Below are 24,616 nucleotides of genomic sequence, written 5' to 3' on the forward strand. Positions count from 1 at the left end.
AAATATCCTCTAACATTAACCTAGTAATACAAAGGTTGCTGCTTTAAAAAAAAAGATATAATTTAAAATCTTTTTAATTATTTAATTTGTAATAAATGTCTCCTTAGTTTATTCATTAGACTAGATCTTGCAATCTAAAACTAAAATTTCCAGTTGCTGGTGTTAAGATTTCATTCATTTTCTCTTCAATAAACAAGGATGTTCATGAAGTGACTTAAAGGCATGATATCAATGCAGTGCCATCCCATCATACATTTTGAATGCTTATCAACAACAAACCATGCCATTTGTGTGTGTGTGTCAGGAGCTACTCCCACTCAGCCACTCACAAACATCAGGATTCCCTGTGCTACAGAGTAGATGACATATTAAGGACAGCAGTGGAGCCTATTATATTAGTGGTAAACTGGCATTGGCTGCTCAATCTCAGCTAAAGTCTATAATGAATAATGTAGAGCACTTTAGGCTAAAAGCGTAGGTCACTTTTGGCTAAAAGTCTATTTCACAGGTTAATCCAACATATGGTCCAATTTAAATGTTGTCTACAAATTAAGACTACTCTTGATATTCTAAACTTTTTCATTCTTTCCCGGGCAGCGTTTTCGAAAAAAGTTGCCAGCTAGCTTTAGCATTTTCATCAGCATTTTATTAATGAATTATGTATAATGTATAAAGTATAAATCAGATAAATATTTAAGAGAATATATAAGATATATAAATCAATATAAATAAGCATAATAAGCTTCATGGTATCAACAAAGCTTGATTGAATTGGTTTGGGATTGTCAAATTTAAACTAATCCTGTTACCCTGGGTTTGTGCAACTACCATCATAGGCCCCAGATGTGATTTAATGGGAGCATTGGAATATTGAAATGAAAAGTGCCAAAAACAGAGCCCTGTTGGACTCCTTGAAACTTTCAGAATTAGGTCTATATTTCATACCTCAAATAACTTGAATGTAAGACTATACACTTGCTTCAATTTAGTATATGTGGATTCTTTGGTCCCCACCTCCACTCAATCACACCAGCTCAGAATACCTGATCTACTCTTTCAACTTTACTGTAGTAATGGCAAGTGGAAATACTGGTTTAATTCAGCCATATAAGAACGAAGCAAGAGGAAGAGCGAATTATACAAGCTCATCTATAAGCCAATGTATCAGAATGGTTATGCGTTTTATGCATTGCTCTCTCTATGTCAGACACATAATGGTTATTGATATGATCAACCTTTGGCTTGACTATGTTATCAAACAGCTAATAATGTTTGTTAATGTTACAAAAGCCATGTTCCTGTTCGCCATCTCACAGTCACACAGCTGCCTTCCAAAAATCATAATCCTTAAAAAAATGCTGTTAAGAACCTCAGTGGATAAAGGCATATACAGTAGTTCATCATTACATATTGATATACATTGTAAACATAATTTAACCGCTATATTGCTAAATGTACCAGATTTTTTCATATCAACAGAAAAATATACAGAGATAACCTGGCAATTTAAAGGGGTGCTGAACTGAGAAATCAAATTTTCCTTAAGCTTTGACATCTCATACTATAGGTCATCATACTATAAGAATACCCTGTAAGTTTTAGAACTGGAAAAAAGCCCTTCTTAGTCCAGTAAAAGCTTTTATTAACAGCAGGCTCAGCAAACGACTCATTTTTCAAAGTGGGGAACTATGACGACAAAGAGGATAAAAAAACACTCCCGCGAAAGAAAATCAGTGCCTACTTCAAAACGGCCGGTTTAGCCCCACCCACCAGTTCGCGCATTACACGCATAGCTAAATAACATAGGGCTCCCACGTGATGACAAACCGGATTGAGCTACCATACAACACAAAATATTGTGCAGTGCCTGCTTGAAATGCCTGTTTTTGGAAGAATAAAGTTGCTGAATATGCTTCATCTGGATTCCAATTATTTTTAATGATGTTCCAGCTGATGAGGGTAAAACATTGTCCGTCTGTTCGCTTCATTTCACTGAGGATTGTTTTGTAAACAAGACTGGATTTGCAGACCGATTAAGATTAAAGAACGGTGCTGTGCCGTCTTTATTGCATCCGACAGGAATGCTGCAACACACGGACTCTGTGTCAAACATCCAGTATATATGGGCAGATCCTTACGGTTGCCATTTTACAACATTGGACATTTTCAAAACAATTTCCCCACGTGCACCGACGAGTAAGTTGAAACTCATTATACTATGCAAAACTGTTATCCACTCACAGCAGTGGGCGTTTACTTCCAAGTCTTCAGTGCGAGACGCCCATAAAAACCGAGTGTTTTTGAGCTTGGCTCAAACTAGGGCAGAAAATAGCCTATTACTTTTTTTGAATGTAAAAACCAAGCAAACGTCATAAGTTGACCTCAGAAAACAATATAATAAAATTTAAAAAGCCAGTTCATGACCCCTTTAAAACCATGTATTTGAGACTGTCTTTGGTAAACATGTACCCAATACACCATTTTCATACCAACAGAAAAATATATGAAGATAACCTGGCAGTTTAAAACCATGTTTTCGAGACTGTCTTTGGTAAACAGCATTTTTAAGGAAAAAATACTCAGCAATGGTATTGACTGATGAATGTGCACATGGTTTGTCCAAAAGCATAGTAAAAACACATAGACAAATCTTTAAGACATAGTCTTTAAAAGAACGACCAAAGATAATAACACTATTTCTTCCACCAATATCACACACCCAGAAACAAAGAAAGAGGTGAGAGACTCATTTCAACTACTTTCTTTGTATTCTTTACTCATCCAAAACCAGCCTAAGAAATTAATTACCATAATAATTCTACACTCACTTTTGCCAAGCAATTCTTAGAGGCAGTTTTACATAATTAATTACAGATCAAGCTAGAACAGACTTTAAATATGCGCATGAGTTCTCTCACTAAATTCCAAAGAGATTCACAGTGGCCGATAGGAGTTCTCAACATACAATTCACCACTGCCGAGTTGAATCCCCAACGACATCATCAAGACATGTCAACTATACACATACCCCACATACCCCAGATTTTTAAAAGAGTACAGAAGGAGATAATTCCCATGCCTTCATAAGATTTCTGCATGAAGATTCTTTCTTTTTGTGTGTGTGTCCACATTTTGGTTTTTGGATACATTGAAAAATAGACATTGTATAAAAAGCTTTAAAAGGAAGTCTTATTATATATTCAGTTTTCAGTATGTATTGAATACCATCTCTGTTGGAAAGACCAAGTTCAATTGTGCTTTCTGCCAGTCCTCGACATTATACTTTGCCAAACACTTGGTATTTTGATAATATCTAGTCAAGTAGTTAATATATTTTGCCTACTAAGATTACGAATGAATGATGTGAAGCTGCAACAGAATCAAACACATTCATTTACTTGACACTTTGCTGTCCTTTGAATGAACTGTAGATTGGTTTAACCATAACCACATAAATGAATTGAGAATTACTTCTTTTAGTGTCCTAACAACCACAGAGGTGACTAAAGACATGCCCCATCTGGATTTTCTGTCTTTATTGGCTCAAGCACGTTCAGAATTAAAAAGGGTTCAGGTGGTCATTACCACACCCTAATGTATAATTCTGCTCTATCTTATTCTACAAACAGCTCACATCAATATATGAGTCCCTTGAGGGTAGCATCACTGAAGCATTCACACTTATTAAAGGTGATAAAATACTAAAGTGTGGCCTATTTTTTTCAGGACGATGCTCTATTGGAGCATCCAAGGGAAAAAAAAGAAAGAAAAGGTTGTTTTAGTTTAAAAATGTTTAGCATCAATTGGAGTTCAGTGAGTACAGGAAGCTAACACAAAGACATAGGCATGACTTGTTTATATTTAATAGGACTGTCTGATATCAATGTTAACTTTGAGAGCCGTGAAAAAAACAACTAATATCTCAATTTCAAAAAAAATAAATAAAAAATTTGAAAATCATCTCTGGCAAGGACATTTTAAAAATCCCAGACCCATTGGATGAATAAAATGTCAACAAAAAAAAAATAGCATAAGGATAAAAGTTATAGCCCTTCAAATGAAAGATGTAGTAATGGTCCTAGACCAGAGCACACATAATAGGCTTTGTTTCCTATGGTTTCCAGTCAACGCCAGGGCATAAATCACTCACATTTCAGATTAATTATGCCGTTTGAAACCATAAGGATCATTTCAACCCCCATTAGGCTTTAGTTAATATCTTTATTTAAATACTTTTATTAAATGGCTTTTTAGATCGGTCACTTACTTGTTTGCCCTCCAGAGTGTAGAGTCTCTTCACAGCCCCAGAGTCCAGTTTAACGGCATCCGTGATGTCCGTGAGCACCTGATCAAAGGAGTGAGCCGTCTTCTTATTCAAAAGGACCCGGACGGCCTTGCGCGGTTTGACGCCACTCCTGATGACAGTCACCAGCTTGGGTTTGATGAAGTCTTTGCTCTCTCGTTCTCTCAGCTCGTTCTTTGAAGTGGTAAGAGATGGCATCGAGCGGGACGTCCCAGTCTTCACATTGACTGACCAGTTGGGGTTAACGTTCTTAGTGTAGTCCACTTTACGGTAGGGTTCGTTGGAAGCACACACATAGCTTTCTCCTGCCAAAGCAGAAGAGGAGAATAACATGAATGGAAATATTTCCTGTGCAAAATATGGCTTACTATTAATTCAAGTTTTTAATTTTGTTTCTTTGTCTATGTGATGTTTTTAATATGTTTTAATAGTATTTTTTAAAAAGAAACTTGTAACCAATCATGTCAACGTGCGGGCGGGCTTTGTAATATCATTACTATGCTGAGAGTATTTTCTGTTGATATGAAAAATCAGGTAGATTAAGCAATATAGGTGAATTATGTATATGATCTAAAAAAAAGGTAGATCAAGAATCATTTTGGAATGGGATTTTGACTCCCAGAATCAGAATCGGATTATGAGGTGCCTAAAGAGTCCCACCCCTACTATACAATGATTAATTTATTGTCTATTGTTGAATAATACAGAATATAAAGAGCTTAAATGGTAATACAGTCACATTGTGAGATTTAAAGTAACATTTCTAAGATAAATGTATTCTTAGATATAGATAAAGTCAATTTAAGGATCTTTGTAGCAATACCCGACCATGAACAGAAGAATCTAAGAAATGTAAGTGTATGTTTACATGACAACAATGTACTAAAAAATGGATACATTTTCCTTTGCGAAGTAAATGAACAGTGAAAACATAAAACGTTTCCTGTGTTTAGTTGAAAACAGTGCTGTGAAAATGAAGATCGATTAAACTAGGAGAGGAAAATAATCCAACCAAGTGAAACAAATGATGTGTGATGTGTGAAACCATGACAAGCAAGGAAACTATGACTAAATAAAAGAACTGAGAATACAGGAAACAAATTAATGAAATGAAAAACAAAATAAGAGTCCTTAAACAGAATAAACCAAACTAGCCTTGACACATGCTTCCATATGAAACCTCAGCACCTGTACAACAATTTGTAAATATAATAGCACACTGCTATTATAAACGTACACAGCTGAGACTGCAAAGGGTTGGCAAAAAATAAAAAATAAAAAAAATAAACACACAAACACACACACTTATCCTATCTGTGAACCCAACTCTGCCTCTCTACACTTTTTAGCTGTGGTTTTGGCCACCGTACAAGGCAAAGTATTTTCCTTTTCGAAGGAATTCCAATGTAACTGTTAGCAAGTATACTGTACACTCCCATTCCCACAGCGATACTTCACAACCCACAAGGCCTTATAAATGAATACCACAAGAATGAAACATTATTGTCAAAGAAATATTGCATATTTATTGAGTTCACTACATAATTTTTTACGAAATTGAACATCAGATTGTCTGATAGACATTGTGTTGAATACGTAAAGCCCATTAAAGTGTGCATGGCAGCATAAAGCCCATGCCTGTTTACGTGTGATGGCACATCTTGGCACTACAGCAGTGGCAGCTGGTCTGAAAATGGAGCTTTGTCATCCTAAGGAGCACAGTGCTGTCAGGACAAAACACAGGCCAGTGTATCAAAAGAGGACAAACAACCCTCAAAACCAAACATCTCCTCCTGCTCCCTACCTCAGAGAAAACATGTCAGATTGTCATATTTACAACACACGAGTTGTTGAGACATATGAAACATGCATCAAGACTTGATCATGATTAGCAATAGATTAAATTCATAACTCCAGATATGAATCAAAATGATTTTGAGTGATTTATTTTGTGTGATGCTTTTTTTTGTATCAATTTACTCTGTTAGTTCCATTGCTCCGCTTTGATTTGCCATGATATTCAGTGTAATATCACTCTTGCTCATGTGATTTTTGCTTAATAATTGCTGAGCAGAGCAAGTTTTATGGTGGTAAAGTGATCCACATGATAAAGTTGGCAAGATTAAGTCTTTTCTTGCTTATTTTGTTATTTTGATTAAATATTAAAAAGGGCACATACATTTAATAATAATAATAATAATAATAATAAAGTGCACAGATAAATAATGAAATAGTGCAATATTATTTATAAAAAAAAAAAAAAGAATTGTCCATTTTGATTTTATGGTGAGTTTTAGTTTGAGGGGTCAAGAAAGTGAAAGCAGCCAGCTAATCAATATAAGAGAATGATCTGCAAAATAATAAAGATAGGAAACAAATGTATTAAAAGTTATTTTCTAAATAGCTCACATTGAAATGTACTTTTTGCGTGTTAAATTTGATTTTCATTTTTGTGGAATTACTATTAGTATTCTTAATATGATTTTGCTTGGTAAAATTTACTGAAAGAAAATGAGAGGATATTCTGAAAGTAAATCATATTTCATAATTTCACACACCCGACCTTCTGTCTCCAAAGCTTTGTGGTTTTATATCTCCTATAGCGGAAGTCAGGAAATATTTACCTATTTTCTATTCTTCTTGCCACTCACTGTAAATGGATATTGATCCGAGCAGCTTTGTATCAGATTTGAGCTTACCTAGCTGCACTGAGTCAGGTTTGCCATTGCTGTTGACGTTGACTGAAGCCTACTAAAGTACAGCAGGTCTATACAGAAGTATACGTTCAAATCTGCCACCATTTACATTTATACGTGTACGCAGAACCAATGAAGTTTGTGGACCCTTTCTTCTTCCTCCACTACGGTGCTTGATGGACAGTTCTTCCATCATGGTTAACTAAAAAAGTTCTTGGCAAGCTTGAAGTGGATAATTAATGCGTAACGAAAATGATTTGGACATTTACAGCCAAGGCTGAGCTATTGGCTAAACAAGCCAATAGAGCTATTTCATTGATATCCAGTATATTGCTTTTTACAAATCATTTTCAAAATGCAAGCTTTACATTAAATTCTGCTGTGTTTTCTGAGGTTACATTTTGGATGTTTAACTAAAATAAGCTATAGGTTTAGGGAAAGTTTTTGGTTTTGTCTTAATAAAATAATTATCAGCCTGTATGTATTGGTTGTCCAAAATAAAATAAAACCAGAATGTCTAAAACAAATCCAAAAAACAAGCAATGGGAATACAGATTTTTAAAAGCATTTTCAGTTAAACAAATGATACTTCATACTCATAAATCAAGGATATGGCCAACATTTAGTTCCACCACTGACCCAGAACTACAACCATTCATCCACAACATAAATGTCATTGTCTGGCTCATGAAATCTCAATTTCACCCAGTTTGCCTCAGAAATAAGAAGGGGGACTCCCAAAGCACTGGAATTAACAAAAGGCTAATTAATGGAGAAGACTCCAGATGGGGTCACTATTACTGATGAAAAACTGACCCAAAATCAGATGGCAGCTATTTGACAAACTATGTGTGTGGGAAGACAGAAATATAGTAATATGGATGTCATTTACATGAGCCTCAGGTGTGGTGTGGACTGGAACAGCAACAAGGGTTATGAACCCTTTATCACCCTCCCATAACCAGTCCTTTCTTGATGTCCAGATGGGTTCCCTTATGTTCAACAAAGTTTGGTTTGCCAGCACAATATTCAGTGTACAAACACTCCAACATACTAGCTGCCTGTTCCTGGCAAACTTTAGCAAATAGCATTCATAGCTTTGATCATGCATTTGTAAGACTTTACAAAAATTTGAAACATAAAAGAGAACTAAGCCAACCCTCAGTCAGCGTGAAGAGATGCTGAGCTCGGCACTTCAAATGCAACGCACTTGAACAATTGCATCATTGAGCAAACACAGAGCCACATTCAGCACATTCTCACATGCTGGACCAAAGCAGCTGGAATTGTGCTTTTAAACTAATTTAGTAAAATATATACTTATACAGCTTGAATTGTGTGTTTACAATAACACGATATTACAGATCAAGTACTTTAATTATGCAATTCGCCATTCATACTATTGTTGAAATTCCACAGAGATAAAATAAGGCCAAGATATTTGGGTTTGTTTTTATGACAGTCTACATACTGGCTGCCTTGCGTTATCAATGTCGGTACTTTTCCCCTAAAAAAAGTCAATTCTTGCATTGTTAACTCATTCATGCAGTGCCAAACCTGTATGATGATGATTATTATTATTATTATTATTAAAAATGTCTCTATGTTTTGTTTTTCTACACATTGAAAGCAGTCAGAAGATCCAGTGTTGTTTTGGACCATATTAACTTTCATTATATGGATAAACAATATGGTGTAAACGATATGTATTCTTTTTTGTTCAGCAGACGGAAAAAAACATGAGGGTAAATAAATGACAGAATGAAATTTCATTTTTGTGTGAATCCAAAGATTAACTTTTAAAGATCCTGTTACATGTCTATTTTAAAGGTCAGTCATGGAAGGAATGGTGCTTAATAACTGTGGCCTACTTGAGATTTGCTGTAGCTTACTCAATACAATGTTCCATTAGCTAAAGTGAATTAAGTCCAGTAATCTTGGTTAAAACAATGTTATAATTACCTAAATATTACAGGGGGTTGGATCTTCCCTGTTTATCATGCCTTGCAATGTTTAAATTTAACTGAATATTAGACACATAATTTATGTAGCCTATAGGCCAAGTACAGTGGCTGGGAGATTTTTTTTTGTCTTATATCTATTAACATTAGTCTCTTACCTTTTTATTATATTTTATTTGATGTTTTTTTTAAACATTGCCTTCACAATATGTATTACAGTCATGCCAGTAGGCTATTCTGAAAATCGCAGCATTGATTGAAAATCCAGTGTGTGTACAGTGTGTGCGTGAGAGACTTGTTACACACTGTCATTGCAAACAATGCATACTTGTGGGAAGTGGGATCATGCTATTGCCAGTTGTGCTTTATTGGATGCCACATGGAAATGTAAGTGTCTGTTGTGTCTGCATTTGTACCTGCACAATCTTCAACCTCACCTTCTAGTAACTCGTCCATGCTGGTGATCTTCTTTCCCCCGTCTATAGCATAGATGCTCCGGACTCCCTGCGGTAAATTCACATTGTCCGAGAGGGAGCGAGTGAGCTCCATCAGCAGCGCGTCGAAAGACCTGAAGCGGTCACCGGACACCGCGTACACCAAGCCCTTGAAGTACTTATCACCGTTCCGATAGAAGCGAACTTTTTTCGCTTTCTTCTCGGAGGTTAGCGACTGCAGTGTGCGTGTGCGGTAGAAGCTACAGTGCGCGCTGTGAGCAGGACTGGGAACGAGCCCGTTACCCCGCGAGCCGGAGTGAGAACCACCGCTTCCCCGCGGGGACCGGTGAATCTTCTCGCGCTCCTCGAAATGCTCCCACTCGATGCTTCTGCTGGACATGTTTATTTCCTTAAAGTCAAAACGCTGGTCCAAGAAAAAAACAGCTTGTTTTGAGCCGCTATTTCTGAATAGTTGCACAGGTTGTCTTTCGAGTTGTTTCTTCCTTTTTTCAACAAATGAGAAGCATTTTCTTTAGGAAAACAGTTAAATTAGCAGTTCCTTCAACTGTTTATTTTGCTAAAGAATGAAGACTTGTAAAAAAAAAATACGAGAGATAAATTGTTGTGAAAGTCCCTGTAGTCCACAAATCCAGGAACTGTGTAATTCAAGGACAGACGCTATTGTTGGGGTGAGTCCTGGTCATGATGAGATGAGACGCGCAGAGCTGTATGTGCGCATGCTGGACACGCGTGACCGTCCGCTCTTCTCTTCATCCCCTCCACTGGCACTCACTCAATCAGGCCAACACACACCTACATGGAGGCCACGGAGGAGAGGACAGGAGCTACTCCTCCTCAGGGTCCTAAAACACCAACATGCTTTTCTCTACGAACGCTCACTCTCTGCTCACCTTTCTCATGGGACAAGATTAGGCCTACTTTAAAGCCATAAAATCAAAATCGACTATACTTATTTTTTCCCGGAATATTATAAATGATTTATTTATTTTTTTATTTATTTTTTTATTTTTATTTTTTTTATTTATTTTTTTTATTTATTGATAAACTTCAAATAACAACATATGACAGCATGAAACAGAGGAGATAATTACATCACATTGAAATATAAGTACAGTAAAGGAAAAAAAAAACAGAGGAAGTAACTTCAATTACATATCGCTCAACATATTATCATACATTTTCACAAATTTGGCACCTTTTTTGTTATTAATTCTTTTTAGTGTTTTAAAAAAATAATTAAATTCACAAAGAAAAACATTTAATTTGGGTACTCTTAAAGAAAATTTGCATTTATGAATAAAATACTTTGCCAATAGAATAAAAATATTTCCTAAGTATTCTGTTCTATTACAGTTCGACAAATAACAAATTACATCTCTCAATTTTAGTTCAAATTCCAATTTTAGTTTTGAAGATAGGAGTTTTGACAAATCAATCCAAAATACTTTGACAAGGGAACACCCAAAGAAAAGATGATCAATTGACTTGGTACAATTTTTACAGAAATTACAATTCAAATGAACATTACCAAATTTATATTATTATAAATGATTTATCCATGCACATCATTATTCACGTGACGTCATAATCTTTATTCAAAATAACATGCTCTCCCATTTCTGATGATGTGTTTAGGCTACTGGCGCAAGGACACTAACATGGGAATGTGGCAGTAGCAGACATGATCCAATGCCCCAATCAATTTCCAATGGACAAAATTAACTTGGAAAATTAACTTGGTTTCATGATGACTTTAAAAAAATGTGTGCATCCATGAATTATTATAATTATTTAAAATGATTTATATTAAATGTAATCTAAAGTTATATTTAGTTAATTAAAATGCTAAAAACAAAAGTCTAGATGTACAACACATACACTGTGAATTCATATTTCGCATTTTAAAGGGGGTTTTAATTAAATTTTACTTGATCTTTTGACATAAGAGGTCATTGTACTGTAAACATATTCTGTAGTCTGTTTCAGAACTCAAAACTTCCCTGTTAGTTTATTTGAATCCAAGGTCAGAAAATGACTAGTTTGGATTTTTGTCACATTATGACATCATAGTGTGACAGGCCGCCCCTGCAGAGTCAAATCAGCACCCACTTCTACATTGTCTTTTGTGGCCCTGCCCACTGGCACATTAATGAGAGGAGGATACAGGATAATTGGACAAAAAATAACAAAATGCAAATGCATGTCTGTCATCAGCTACAATGCTCATTGATGCTTATTTAATTTGTAAAGATGTTAGCCAATCATAGAAGAGGGTGTTTAAATTGAGTCTCACAGCAGACATGTCCCATCAAATCAGAGGGCTAAAATCAGGGGAGGAAATTGCCTTTTATTTCTAACTTAAAAAAAAAGGAACATTGTTCACTAAGTGAACCTCGGGAAACATTACCATTAATAATAAAAAATACAGTTCATGACCCCTTTATTTTGTCCCTGTATATGCATAGGCTATAAAATATAGCTTTTGAAAAATCTGGTATACAAAATCGTGCAATACATGAACAGCAAACACATTACTCATATTTCACCAGTGGTGTAAAATATTGTATGTATTAAAGTGGTTTCAAATATTTATAGAACCACATTTAAAAAAATAAATAAAAAAATACATACAAATACCCTACTCATGAGATGAAGTTGGATTACACACTATAGAACCTTTAGGTCAGTTTGTCTTTGTCTTGAAAATCAAGCACCTTCAAAATAACCATTTTTTTTTCTTGGTTGGTAGACAGTATTTTTGCAGTCACAACACTAAATATAATATCAAGACATGCAGAATAAGATATTTTTGTGATGAGTGGGCCTTTCTGCCTCCTGGGAGACTGTGAGGGCAAACATGGTTGTTATTTTCTGAATCAAAGGGAGAATGAAAACAGTTGAGACTGCATGAAGGGAAGTAAACGGGAAGAAAAGCCCCGGAGAAAGGAAATCCTGAAGACAATAACAGTTGCTGCTGAAAGAAGAATCCCTTCCTCAAAAATGATAGAACAAGAGGAGGAGAGAGAAAGAGAAGATTCCCCTCTCTGTTTATGTAAAACCAGCGTAAAGCCTGGTTTTCCTAGCCTGGTTAAAACCAGACCATTCTCAGTTGTAACTTAGTTATGAACTTATGTTCTGGCAAAGCTTCATAGACAAATCATTTCCAAAGAGAAAAAAAAACCTATATAAATAATGAGGTTAAAACGATATAAATACTGTTAAATACATTTTCTCACACAAACCACTCGTTTTGTGTCTTAGGCCATGAATGTGTACTTACATTTAGTCATTAAATCATGTTTAATTTGGACTTCTCTGTGCATGCTCTTTGAGGTGGGAATATAATCCTCAAAGACTATAAATCTCCATTAATCTCCCATAAATCTCCATTATTTGACTGATACACAACAACGGTTTGACCGAAAAATATCAAAATTGAAAATACTGTGGAAACAAAGATACCTATATCTCAGCCCATTCTCACCCCTTGGGAAGCATTTGGACATGCTTCAATATCTGACGCTTTAGGCGCCCTTTAGCGTCAGTTAGATGACGCCCTAGGATCGCGTGTACCCTACCCCCACCCCACACCTAAACCTAACCGCGTCCTCTAACTGACGCTTTCCTTTAGCGTCAGTTAGATGACGCTGTAGGATCGCGTCATGTAAGTGACGCTAAAGGGCGCCTAAAACGTCAAATATTGAAGCATGGTCAAAGGTGACGCCTTGGGGTGAGAATGCGTTGAAAATAAAGTGTATCAAGATTGTACTTAAGTGTACTTCATTTGTATCTACAAACCTTATTGTCATGATTCCTGTCTTGAGTTCCCCTTGTCTTGTGTGGACTTTTATTGTTTCCTGTTTTGTGCCATGTGGTTGTAGTTTTTCCTGTTGATTAGTTCATGATTGTTCTCAGGTGAATCTTGTTTCCTCATTACTTTAGCCCTGTGTATTTATAGCCTTGTGTTTCACTTGTTACTGTCAGTTGTTGTATGTGTAATGGTTGCCTCTGTGATCCCCTGGCTTTGTTCCTTTTTTCCTCGAGTTCTATGTTGTCTGTTTAATTTGTTACTTTATTAAATCACCCTGCGTTTAGATCCTCGTTTGGGCCTGCTTTCCTCAGCTTCATTACACTTGTCCACATGTAGTGTGAATTAGGCCTAACTCCCTTGTTCACAGCATAAATGCATGCGGGAGCTTCCTAATTACATTGCAGTTACATAATATTACACAGGGATAAGCTACGTAAAATAAAGTGTATTTAGATTGTTCTTAATTGTACTACATATGTATCTACATACCTTATACACATGAAGTACACTTAAGTACAATCTTGATACACTATTTTAGAAGGTACAAAATGACCATGCGGAACTGCAGGCTTTTTTTCACACTTTAGTAACATATTTAAATACTTGTTGTCACCTTGAGTAGTACAACGTACTTTTTTATATAATTACATTTTACCAATTCAGTAACACATATGCAACCAGCTCGGCCTGTTACACATGTGTTACAGTAGCTGCCTATACATGAGTGCGATTACAATCTGTAAATACAGGCTGTTCCATAACTTCGTTACATGTTAATTACATTTTGCTACATGTTGTTACAACGTCTACTACTAAGTAATTAATTAAGTAATTACTCTGTATCACGGAGACCGTGAAATAAAGAGTTACCGCACTTTCTCTGGACCAGATCATTTTTGTAGGGCATAAAAGCTACAGTGTAAAGCTACAGAATATGTATTTCCATAATCTATACAGTATATTGCATTATATATATATATATATATATATATATATATATATGCAGTAGGAAATAAATCCATAACCTGTTATAGTGTTAGTGCTGTAGGCCAATGCACAAAATATCTACAATTAGAGTCTGCCATCTAGTGGATTAACTATGCATGCACACGAGGGTGATGGTTCTCTGAAGTCCTTGTTCACACCATTCAGAAAATCTAGCTACATCTAGATAAAATATGTCAAAAGATGCCTAAGATCTGTACAAATTATGAATTTCGGACTCTAAAGTCACTGAAAATATCTGGAGTAAAATAATAGGAATCTCAGTGGTAAAATGCATCTGGGAAACAGGGGAACAATCTGAGGTGTGCAAGCAAGGGACACACAGTTCTTATTATCACCAAGAAACCAAAGGACAAGTGTTATAGAGCATAGACCTAAAGCGATTGTTAAAAATTCAAGAATATATATATATATATATATATATATATATATATATATATATTAGGGCTGTGCAAAAGTTAATTGCGATTAATCGCATCCAAAATAAAAGTCTGTGTTTACATAATATATTTGTGTGTGCTGTATATAATTATTTTGTATATATAAATACCTATGCATGCATGTATATATTTAAGAATTATTTGCGCTTAAAATCTGTATATATTTATAAATACATAATCTATATTATATAAATATAAATATTTTATATATGAATAACACATTTTCCTAAATATATACATACATGTGTGTGTATTTATACATACAAAATAATTATATACAGCACACACAAATATATTATGTAAACACAGACTTTTATTTTGGATGCGATTAATCGCAATTAATTTTTGCACAGCCCTAATATATATATAAAAAAATAACTTATATTGATGGAAATGCCAAAGCTGCACCATTTGTTTGTAGGGTACTGTACTATGTACTGTACCATAATCCTAATTAAATCCTTTCAGTCCATTTTCCCTATAGTACAAAGAACTTCAGGTTCAGTTACATGAACATAAACTCAGTCCTACCAAGGAGAAACCAACTTCCCCATCCTTAATCCAAATTTCAACCATTCCAAAACTGCCAGCACTGATCTTAGACCACCAGCAGCTGTGCAGTCAAGTGGGCGGGTGTCTGAGAAAAAGAAATGCATTTCCCATGACCCAGATCGCTCACATTCCATTAGGAGTGGGATGTTGGCCTGCTGCACCCAAGAGGGGAGGGGGGGGATATGTTATGCACAGAACAGAGTCATGCCTGATGTTTTTTTAAAAGCATAATATTGCTTAAAAACATATTGCTTTATAGGAGCCTATAGGTGGGTGCCACTTTTAGCCATGTGAACTTAAAGAAAAGGGTCACACTATTTGATGTGTCCAGTAGAGGATTCCGTCATTTTTGTAATGTATTTCGGAACGTCAAAGTGTAATTTCCACTACATCTCAGATTATGTGAATATTAGATTTTAAGCATTTTTGAAATAAATAGATCAATTATTTCATCATATCATACTCAAAATGTTTGCATCATTTTAAAACAAAATTCCAGCTTGATTTGAAATTACCAATGATAACAGTATCATGTTCATTAGTGATATTTCCCTTGTTTTTTTATTTACAAAAAAATGCATACCACATCTCATATTTCATCTCATGCCTTTTACTGACATTGCTGTAAAAATGTTTATGTTTTACATTACTGTAACATTTTAGAGGCAAGCTTTGTCTTGATGAAATTGAATGATGACATACAATTACAGTAGTAATCAATTTAGTTAAACAATTGATATAAATGATTTTTATGTATATGCGGGTCACACACACACACACACACACACACACACACACACACACACACACACATATATATATATATATATATATACACACACACTGGTGTTCTCACTTGCATTTCCACTTTTTGTCACATGAGGATGCACTAATACACAACTTGACATAAAGTGTCAGAAACGGTTTCTGTTCAGCAGTTCATTTACTTGACATAAATTGCATCTTGGATTGAATTATTAATCTCTGGGTAATATGGTTAATAAAATCAGTCTGCCAGTGGCAAATCATCCTAATGAGTCTTGACCCCTGCTGAGATGGTCCAAGACATGAAAACACACAAGTTTTTTTGCTTTTATTCATAGACCTTTTTTTTCTGACAGTTGTCTCTTTTGTTTTAATTATCAGATAATAAGATCATAAATACTTTAGACTAACCCTAATCCAATCCATAACTCTTGGCAGTATTAATTATAAAATCTATTTATTATTTAGTTGTTTTTTTTTCCAATTGAGGACACCTCAGAGTTTTTTGTCAGATTTAGCTCACTAACACACACACACAAACACATTTTTCATTTGGCCATTACTCTAAGGTGGCATTGAGTTGTATAAAGTGTGATGCACCAGGACAGCAGTGTGCTCTTTATTACAAATGAACATTTTGGCTGATGGCATATACTTGCGCAGCAAACGGGTAAAATGTCTGCCTGTTAAATATACCATCAAGCTGTCAGCCAGTGCATTTGTTACTGAGCAGCGTCTGTCTCATCTGTGGCCAGAAGTGATCCAAGGTTACACACATCAGGGCGAGATCACTGGGCAGTCCATCTGAACATATGACTCTCACCAAAAACGCTCCCTTGAGAAATAACATCATGTCTGCTGTGGCCATGAGGCTGGGACACATATGGTAGTTGTTGAAGCAGATGAGAACATGCTTGCATTAATAATATGTTTATGAGACATGAAAAGGAAGGGTGAGTGAGACCGTCAAGTCATTCAGGGTTATGGGAGCTACAGTATGTATAGATGGTTTGTGGACATTTTTGAAATCCGTTTTGATGCGATCCGAGTCACACAGGAAGTAAACGTAAGAGTAAAAAATAGATGAAATGTCACTAAATGTCACGTCAAACTAACAATGATAAATACAAAAACACTTTATTTTACAGTGTCCATGTGATACATCTTACATGTACTTACTAGTAATAACCCTGAGCCTATTATGTAATAAGTGCATGTTTTAATTAATATTACTACTCAGTACTTATTGGTGTAATTGCATTATAACAAGAGCACATTAAAATAGTCAAACCAAAAATACTTCTGAATCATTAATTGATCATTAACTATTGTTGATCTCTCTTTTTTTCAAGATTTATTTAAATAGATTTTATCATCATTTACTCAATTTTTAAATTTATTCCAAACTTGTAGGAATTACTTTTTTCTTTGGTACACAAAATAAGTTATTTTGAAGAATGTTTCAACTGTTTGTGTTCATAATATGAAAGTCAGTGTGGTCCAAAGCAACACCAGACTGTCTGTCCATCCATCCCTCCCTCTCTCCCTCCCTCCATCCATTCATCCATCTTTTGTGTGTTCTGGATAAAAAGAAAGTCATACAGTTTTGGAACAACACGAGGGTTGAGTAAATGATGGCAACATTTTAATTTTTGATTAACTATCCTTTTCATACATCCTTGTAAAAACTATGATATAAAATCAAGATTAATCAAGGATAATTGACAGCCTTTTGCCACAACACATTGCCCTGCTCTTCTTAACAATTTCCCACATAACATGGTCATATTTCCATTGCTTCAGCATGAGTCAAGTTCGTTGACGGCTAGTTTCACAGTGAATATCAAGCGTTCTTTGTGGGTTTTTCAACGTTTTTCAAATCGTCACAGCTCCATGTGTCGCCCATTGCTTGACCAAATAGCAATGCCTTTGTTGCTAGTGTTGGGGCATAACAATTTTAGCGCAGAAAGTTTATATGATTCATGTCGCATTACACACTTTAAAGTGCGAAGACCATGATGACTGACAAATGGCCATTAACATATCTGTCATGTCATATCTACCACATAATAGCAGATTCGAGACAACCTTTTTTTATTAAAAATGTTGACATTTCATATGCACAGTCTTTTATACAGAAAAATGTAAAAAAAAATTTTTTTTTTTTTTTTGTACACAAAATGCTCTCTGCAACCTGTCAATAGAATAAACTGTTGCTCAGGTTTTTGTTTTTAGTCTTCATGGATCCTTCCAGCTCTTAAAGGCGGCATATTATGCCCCTTTTCACAAGATGTTATATAAATCTACGGAGTCCCCAGAATGTGTCTTTGAAATTTCAGCTCAAATTTACCCCGCGGATAATTTATTATAGCTTGTCAAATTTTCCGCTTTTTTTGGGATGAGCAAAAATGCGCCGTTTTTGTGCGTGTCCCCTTAAATACAAATTAGCTATAATAATACGATCCGAAATCTGCAAAAATCTGATCGTCTTATTTTTTGGCATGCTTACAGAGAAAGGCTTACCTAAACAAAGTAACTTGGTTGTCACTTTTCACGTTTTCTGGGTTGGTAGATCCACCCAGGACCCGATAGCACTTAAAGGCTCCCTGAAATTAAAATAATTTTTTTAGCTTTTAGTATGAATGGGTTAGGATTAAGGTTATGAAGGTAAATCCAGGCTATCCAGCTAGCAGGACTTTCATTTCGTTCATTTGTCAAATAAGAGTCGTTCTAGCGCTGATATGTGTTGTTTTTGTTGTTGTTGTTGTTGTTGTTTTTGTTTTGATTTTAATGAAGCTGCTGAGCTCGTTGCCATGGATTCAGCTATGAGTGGCATGGACATGCGATTCAATCTATCGCAATTGCTGAGACTCTCTATTTGTTCCGGTGAAATCACAAAACAAAATGCACTCAAACATGTCCCTGATTGATAGACAAACACTGATAAACATATTTTGTTTTTTTATGAAAAAAAAAAAAAAGAAAACCCAGAATCGTTTGGAAAAAGTATACTATAGTAACTAGCCCATGAAATTGATATCTGGACATCATTATGCAATTTTTGGTCCCACTTTATATTAAGTGGCTTTAAGTACTATGTACTTACATTGAACAATAAGTACAATGTATTATTGTGTTCCTGTTGTATTGTAAAACACTTTTGCTGCTATTGAGGTGTGATACGGGTAAGGTTAGGGACAGGTGTGGTGGTATGGGTTGGTTTAAGGGTAGGTTAAGGTGTGAGGGGAGGGTCAATTGTGTAATTACTAATGTAATTACATAAAGTAATTATGGCTGTAATTACATGCTGGAATTTTAAAATATAAGTACAATGTAAAAACATGTAAGTACACAATAAGTCCATTGTAACAAACTATTAATTTCAATGGAAGTACATAGTACTAAAAGCCACTTAAAGGAGCAATGTGTGACTTTTAGCGACATCTAGTGGTTCGGTTGCGAGTTTGCACCAGGTTTGCACTAAGGGCTCAGCCCACTGCTCACCCCTCCCTTTCGAAGAAGCTACGGTTGCTAAAACGGGACAAACATCTCGTCGGCTGAGACAGCAGAGAATAGCCAGAGTAAGCCAAGAGTGTGTAACATTGTCACTGTTTCTGTACCACAGTCCATTATAAACCACATCATGAATACTGTTTACAAAGTCATAGTCAGGTGAGGATCAAGGGTTTTAATATATAATTTAATAAAATAATATTAATCAGCTGATTGTCTCACAAACGTAACCAGCAGCACATTTATCCCCACATACTGTAGCAAACCCATAATACAGCGAGGGAGCAGCTATATATTTTTTCTAACAGGGTAGTAATAGTTTAGCTGGCTAATATGAGCTGTTACTGTGGCTGAGCTCGGACGCGTATACGCATGAGTCCAAAGGTCGGAACTGCGCGCGCTGTTACAATCATGTCATCTCCGCATCCCATAGATACTATTTACTACACACAATAGGCTTTTTTTCTCTGATTTTGAAAATTCTTCGCGATCGACTTTAGTGATAAAAGACTTTAGTAAAAGTCTCTATCGACGGGTTAGTGATTCCTGTAACGTACTGTTTTACGGTCAATGACATGAATACCAATCATCAGCTGTCTCATGAACGTAACAGCACATCTATCCCCAACATAACAAACCCATAACACAGCGAGGGAGAACTTAGTTACATGAAACAATCCCAACTACATATTTTACACCACTCACAAGGGAAAAGTCACTACTCACGGAGTGTAAGGCTAGCTTCCAGCTTTCCGCTACTTCTCTTTCAAGGTAGTGATGAAACGCGTTCTGTAGCGCTGTTTGTTCGCGTTCGGCTACGGTAGAAATATGACGTCACAACATGGCGACCTTCATAGAAGGGGATTCCCTCGGTTATGGAGCTATTAATGTCTCATTCTAAGGTAATAAAAACATTACGGCTAATCTAGGAAGTTCTTTATACACCACTGAAAACATAGTTATGGATGTCATATTGCATTTCTGTTAATAGATACTCAACTTTGTTACACATTGCACCTTTAATATAAAGTGGGACCCAATTTTTTTTCAGAAAAATGTTATCGTATACATATATTGTACATATATCTGAGTATTCTAGCAACCTCTTCCCACAACACACTTGTCCGCTAGTGGTTGGAGATGTTTGTTCAGTTGCTCAAATTCTATTCCATTTATTGATTCCCATCTGTACTTTGGTTAGTTATGAAATGATGACTAATTTATTCACACCTCTACTAATGAATCCAATGTATCACCAGTGCTCGGATTCTCTTCCATGGTGCTGTCAAACTAAACACTATTGGCTATTTAAAAAAGGGGGAGGAGCCATTCATTATGTCCCGCTTTAGCTTCCTGTTTCAGTGGAAATGACGTCAACGCATCATCAACCCGATCTCACGACCAAGTCGTACAAATTCGACGAATGATTAAAAAGTGGCTAAATAGTAACAATTCATACGACCTCACTCGTATGAATTAGTACGATTTTGCAAAACCGTACATATTTTACGAATTGGCCAACTCGTATGAATTCATACAAATGACCTACCCCTTACCCCGCCCCTAAACCTAACCATCACGTGGGTTTAGACAAATCGCACAAATTCGTACGATTGAGGTCGTATGAATTTGTACGAATTGGTCATGAGGTAGTGTTGACAAAGCTGCACGTTTAAAAGCACTTCAGTGGGCCTTTATACAGAAAAAGCCATATTTTCATGATAGGTCCCCTTTAAATATAAGTTTCATGGCCTGTTTTTCATTTTGAGAATCTATCAAATTTCCGAAATTTGAGAATTGAGAATTTATCAAATCTCTCTGTGCTAGATACCCCTGACACTGCATCTAAATGGAAACTTAAAAAGCATTGCCACTTTCTCAGACTAATTCTAGGACCATTTTGCAAGCCCTACATTTATTTAAACATTATGGCCCTTTCAGTCATACCTGTGTCTAAACCCAGTATATTTAAAATGCCAGATTGCAAAAACACTCCATTGTAGGGAACATACACATGCATTTTAAAAAATGACCTTGACTTGAGAAATATGAACTTCAATGTTACTGTTTAAATACTATATCATATAGCGTGCCCATATTCATGACCAGATTTTCAGCTGAATCAGTGTGATAGACGCAAACGGGCTGGAGCCGAACTGAATCTCGCTCAGATGTTCCTCCATCTCACTGAGACAATGGTTCCTCTGGTTGCTAGGAAACCTGCACCTCAATGTCCTCAGCTGGTCTCCAACCTTCCTTGAGGTGCTTCTAACGATCAATCACCTCCCTGCACGAAAATTGGCTTCAAATTATGGAGAAATATGGATGGCCACTTAATCATTTTCAGCATAATGTTATTCTGTGGGCATGGTATGAAATGTCCAAAACCACTTCATGTGTCTGATATTAGAATACGCTTCTGGCGAAGTATTAATTAATGCTTCTCAAATCTCTGGTTGTGTCTTCCACTCATTTCCTTTCGCCTTTTCTTTCCTGCCATCCATCTGTTGCTCATTTCCATTTCTTCTGGTTCAGTTTGGGATAGTAACAAGCCTCATTTGTGCGGCTTGCATCATTTATAATTGTTATTTATTCGATTAACTGATGTGGTTTGAGTTAATTTATAACAAAGTAGAGCCAAACTTCTAAAATATCATAGGATTCGAGTGACTATATAGCTTCCAGAATCAACAATATAATTAAAATCACACTACTTTTAAATTAATGAAAACGATCCCACTTTATATTAAGTGGCTTTAAGTACAATGTACTTACATTGAAGTTACTACTTTGATACATTGGACTTATTGTGTACATACATGTTTTTACATTGTACTTATATTTTGAAAATACCTGCATGTAATTACAACTGTAATTAATTCATGTAATTACATTTGTAATTACACAGTTGATCCTTCCCTTACACCTCAGCCCACCATGAAACCTACCCATACCACCACACCTGTCCCTAACCTTACCCATATCACACCTCAATAGCAGCAAAAGTGTTTTACAATACAACCTGAACACAATAAGTACATTGTACTTATATTCCTATGTAAGTACAAAGTACTTAAAGCCACTTAATATAAAGTGGGACCATGAAAACTAATTGATTGAAATCCAGGGGTATCCCTTTGAACAATCCTAACCATTACATAAATGCAACTCTCTATTCAACTCATTTCTACTGATTTTTATATGCAAGTCATAATTTACAATGTTAAACGCAAACTACTTCTCTGTGGTAGTCTTATTTCTTGAAACTGAAACATTGATGTGAGGTGTATTATGTTATATTATAAAAAGAAATATAATTAAATGTAACAAATTAATGACACAAAAGATATTCTCAAGAAACGGCATGCAAATGTACATCAGTGACACATTTATGATGTGTCTGGGTTTGTGTGTGTGTGTGTGTGTTCAGATGTGGCCAGGATAATTCCCTCTCAGTCAGTCACGTTCAACATTATGTCAATACTGACTTTATGGGGTCTCACTTGGGAGCCCAATCACCTGCGGGTAGTAAGGAAACGGGCCAATGAAGATTGGCGAGTGAGTTTTGCATGCCACACCATTCTCCCAGATATATGGGTATACAGTAGAAACTGGCTGGCATATCACTTATCTTTCCCTGCATTATTCCCTGTTCTGGTTTCTCTGCACCTCAGAAAGCCACTTTTGTCAATAAGCAGGGTGATCTAAGTGTTAAGTGGTAGTTCTCCCATTGGGCGAGCCCCCATGGACCTCCCACTGCACACACACTTTGAGGGCTGTGGAGCTTTCTGATGAGACTGAGGCTTTTTCCCATGGAAGACCCAATGTCTCATTTAGGTCTCCTGTGGATGACCAGGTGTCAATCGTTGTATTGGAGGATGGGCTTGAGTACTCTGGTTAGGAAGACTCAGCAGTGATCTTCTGGGAGAGTGGCGCAGGTTGAGTCGGATCCAGAGTTGACAGCCATGCTTTCCCAGGCCACTGCATGTGTCCAGCTTGAGTGGAACCATACACCATGAAAACTTGTGGTTGGACGATTGGTTTCTCAGTGGGGGCATGCTGCACAGCATCGTCCGGGCCCGGTACATTTATCCTGCAGGTGCATGAGGAGGTCAAGAAGTCATGGAAGGCACCTTTTACTGCTTCTGAAACTATCACTACTCTCGATGGTGGGACAGACAAAGGGTACACAAAGATTCCTCTGGTGGAGAGAGATATTGCAAGAAAAACAGCCAGTATGTAAATGTAAAACGGAAAGGAAGAGCCGTTTTCCTTGGAAAGTTCTGTCTTTCCATCTCACAAGGTACAGAGGTCTGTTCGACTTACATGGGATACTAGGAAGGTTCACTGGTTGTGGCTTTTTCCATAGGGACCCCATAATGTCAGTATTGACATAACTTCAAATGTTGACTGAAATGGAATATCTCAGTTACTTGTGTAACCCCTGTTCCCTGAAGGAGGGAATGGAGATGTTACATCACTCCTGCCACAACCCTGTTCCATCTCCTGCAATGCCGGGATTCCATCTCTCGGCTTGGCTTGCAAATCTCACGAGCTAATCTTCATTGGCCTGTTTTCTTACTATCCGAATGTGGTTGAGCTCACAAGTGAGACCCCATAACTTCAGTATCGACTTAATAGGTTACAAGAGTAACTGAGACGTTCTTTCTTTCGTAATTTCTTAGTGATTTGTATGGTGCAAAACTGACACATTTAACGCTATAGCTACAGAGAGGCTGCTATTTAGGACTGAGTTTAAATCTTAATAAAATTCGAATGAATGGATGTAAACAACACTGGCCCAGAAGCACTTCCTGTTTCAGTTTTTTAACACTACATAAAAGCTGGGATAAAATACAACCAACAGAACATATAAAACTGAACCAAAAAGTTAAACAAACATCTTTAAGATGTTTTCTTTACATGTGAAATAAAGAAAACAGTTACAAACTGAAACAGGAAGTGTTTCTGGACCAGTGTTGTTTACATCTTGCAAAATGGGTAGGCTTGTAGTTGACATACTGTACAATTGCTAGTGACATCAGTATGGCAAGATTTGTATGGATGTAGCAACGTGAAATTGTTGACAAAATGACTCTACGTGTTCTTAAAATT

General features: G+C 36.2%; 1 protein-coding gene across 6 annotated transcripts in view; it reads right to left on the reverse strand.

Moving 5' to 3' along the window:
* The window catches only part of dclk2a (doublecortin like kinase 2a), a 54,501-nt gene extending 44,307 nt beyond the window's left edge, over nucleotides 1-10,194 (reverse strand). For all 6 annotated transcript variants that reach the window (XR_005625594.2, XM_039691069.2, XM_039691053.2 and 3 more), the window contains exons 1-2: nucleotides 9,398-10,194; nucleotides 4,268-4,608 (exon numbers count right to left, since the gene is read on the reverse strand). Coding sequence is in view for 5 of the 6 variants with exons in the window: in XM_039691069.2 (XP_039547003.2) it covers nucleotides 4,268-4,608; nucleotides 9,398-9,794 (738 nt within the window). In the remaining variant the exon portion in view is untranslated. The remainder of the gene's footprint in view (nucleotides 1-4,267; nucleotides 4,609-9,397) is intronic.
* Between the last annotated feature and the right edge of the window lie 14,422 nt (nucleotides 10,195-24,616).

The sequence above is a fragment of the Pimephales promelas genome, chromosome 6 (assembly GCF_988280905.1).
Source record: "Pimephales promelas chromosome 6, fPimPro1.hap1.1, whole genome shotgun sequence".
Lineage (NCBI taxonomy): Eukaryota > Metazoa > Chordata > Actinopteri > Cypriniformes > Leuciscidae > Pimephales > Pimephales promelas.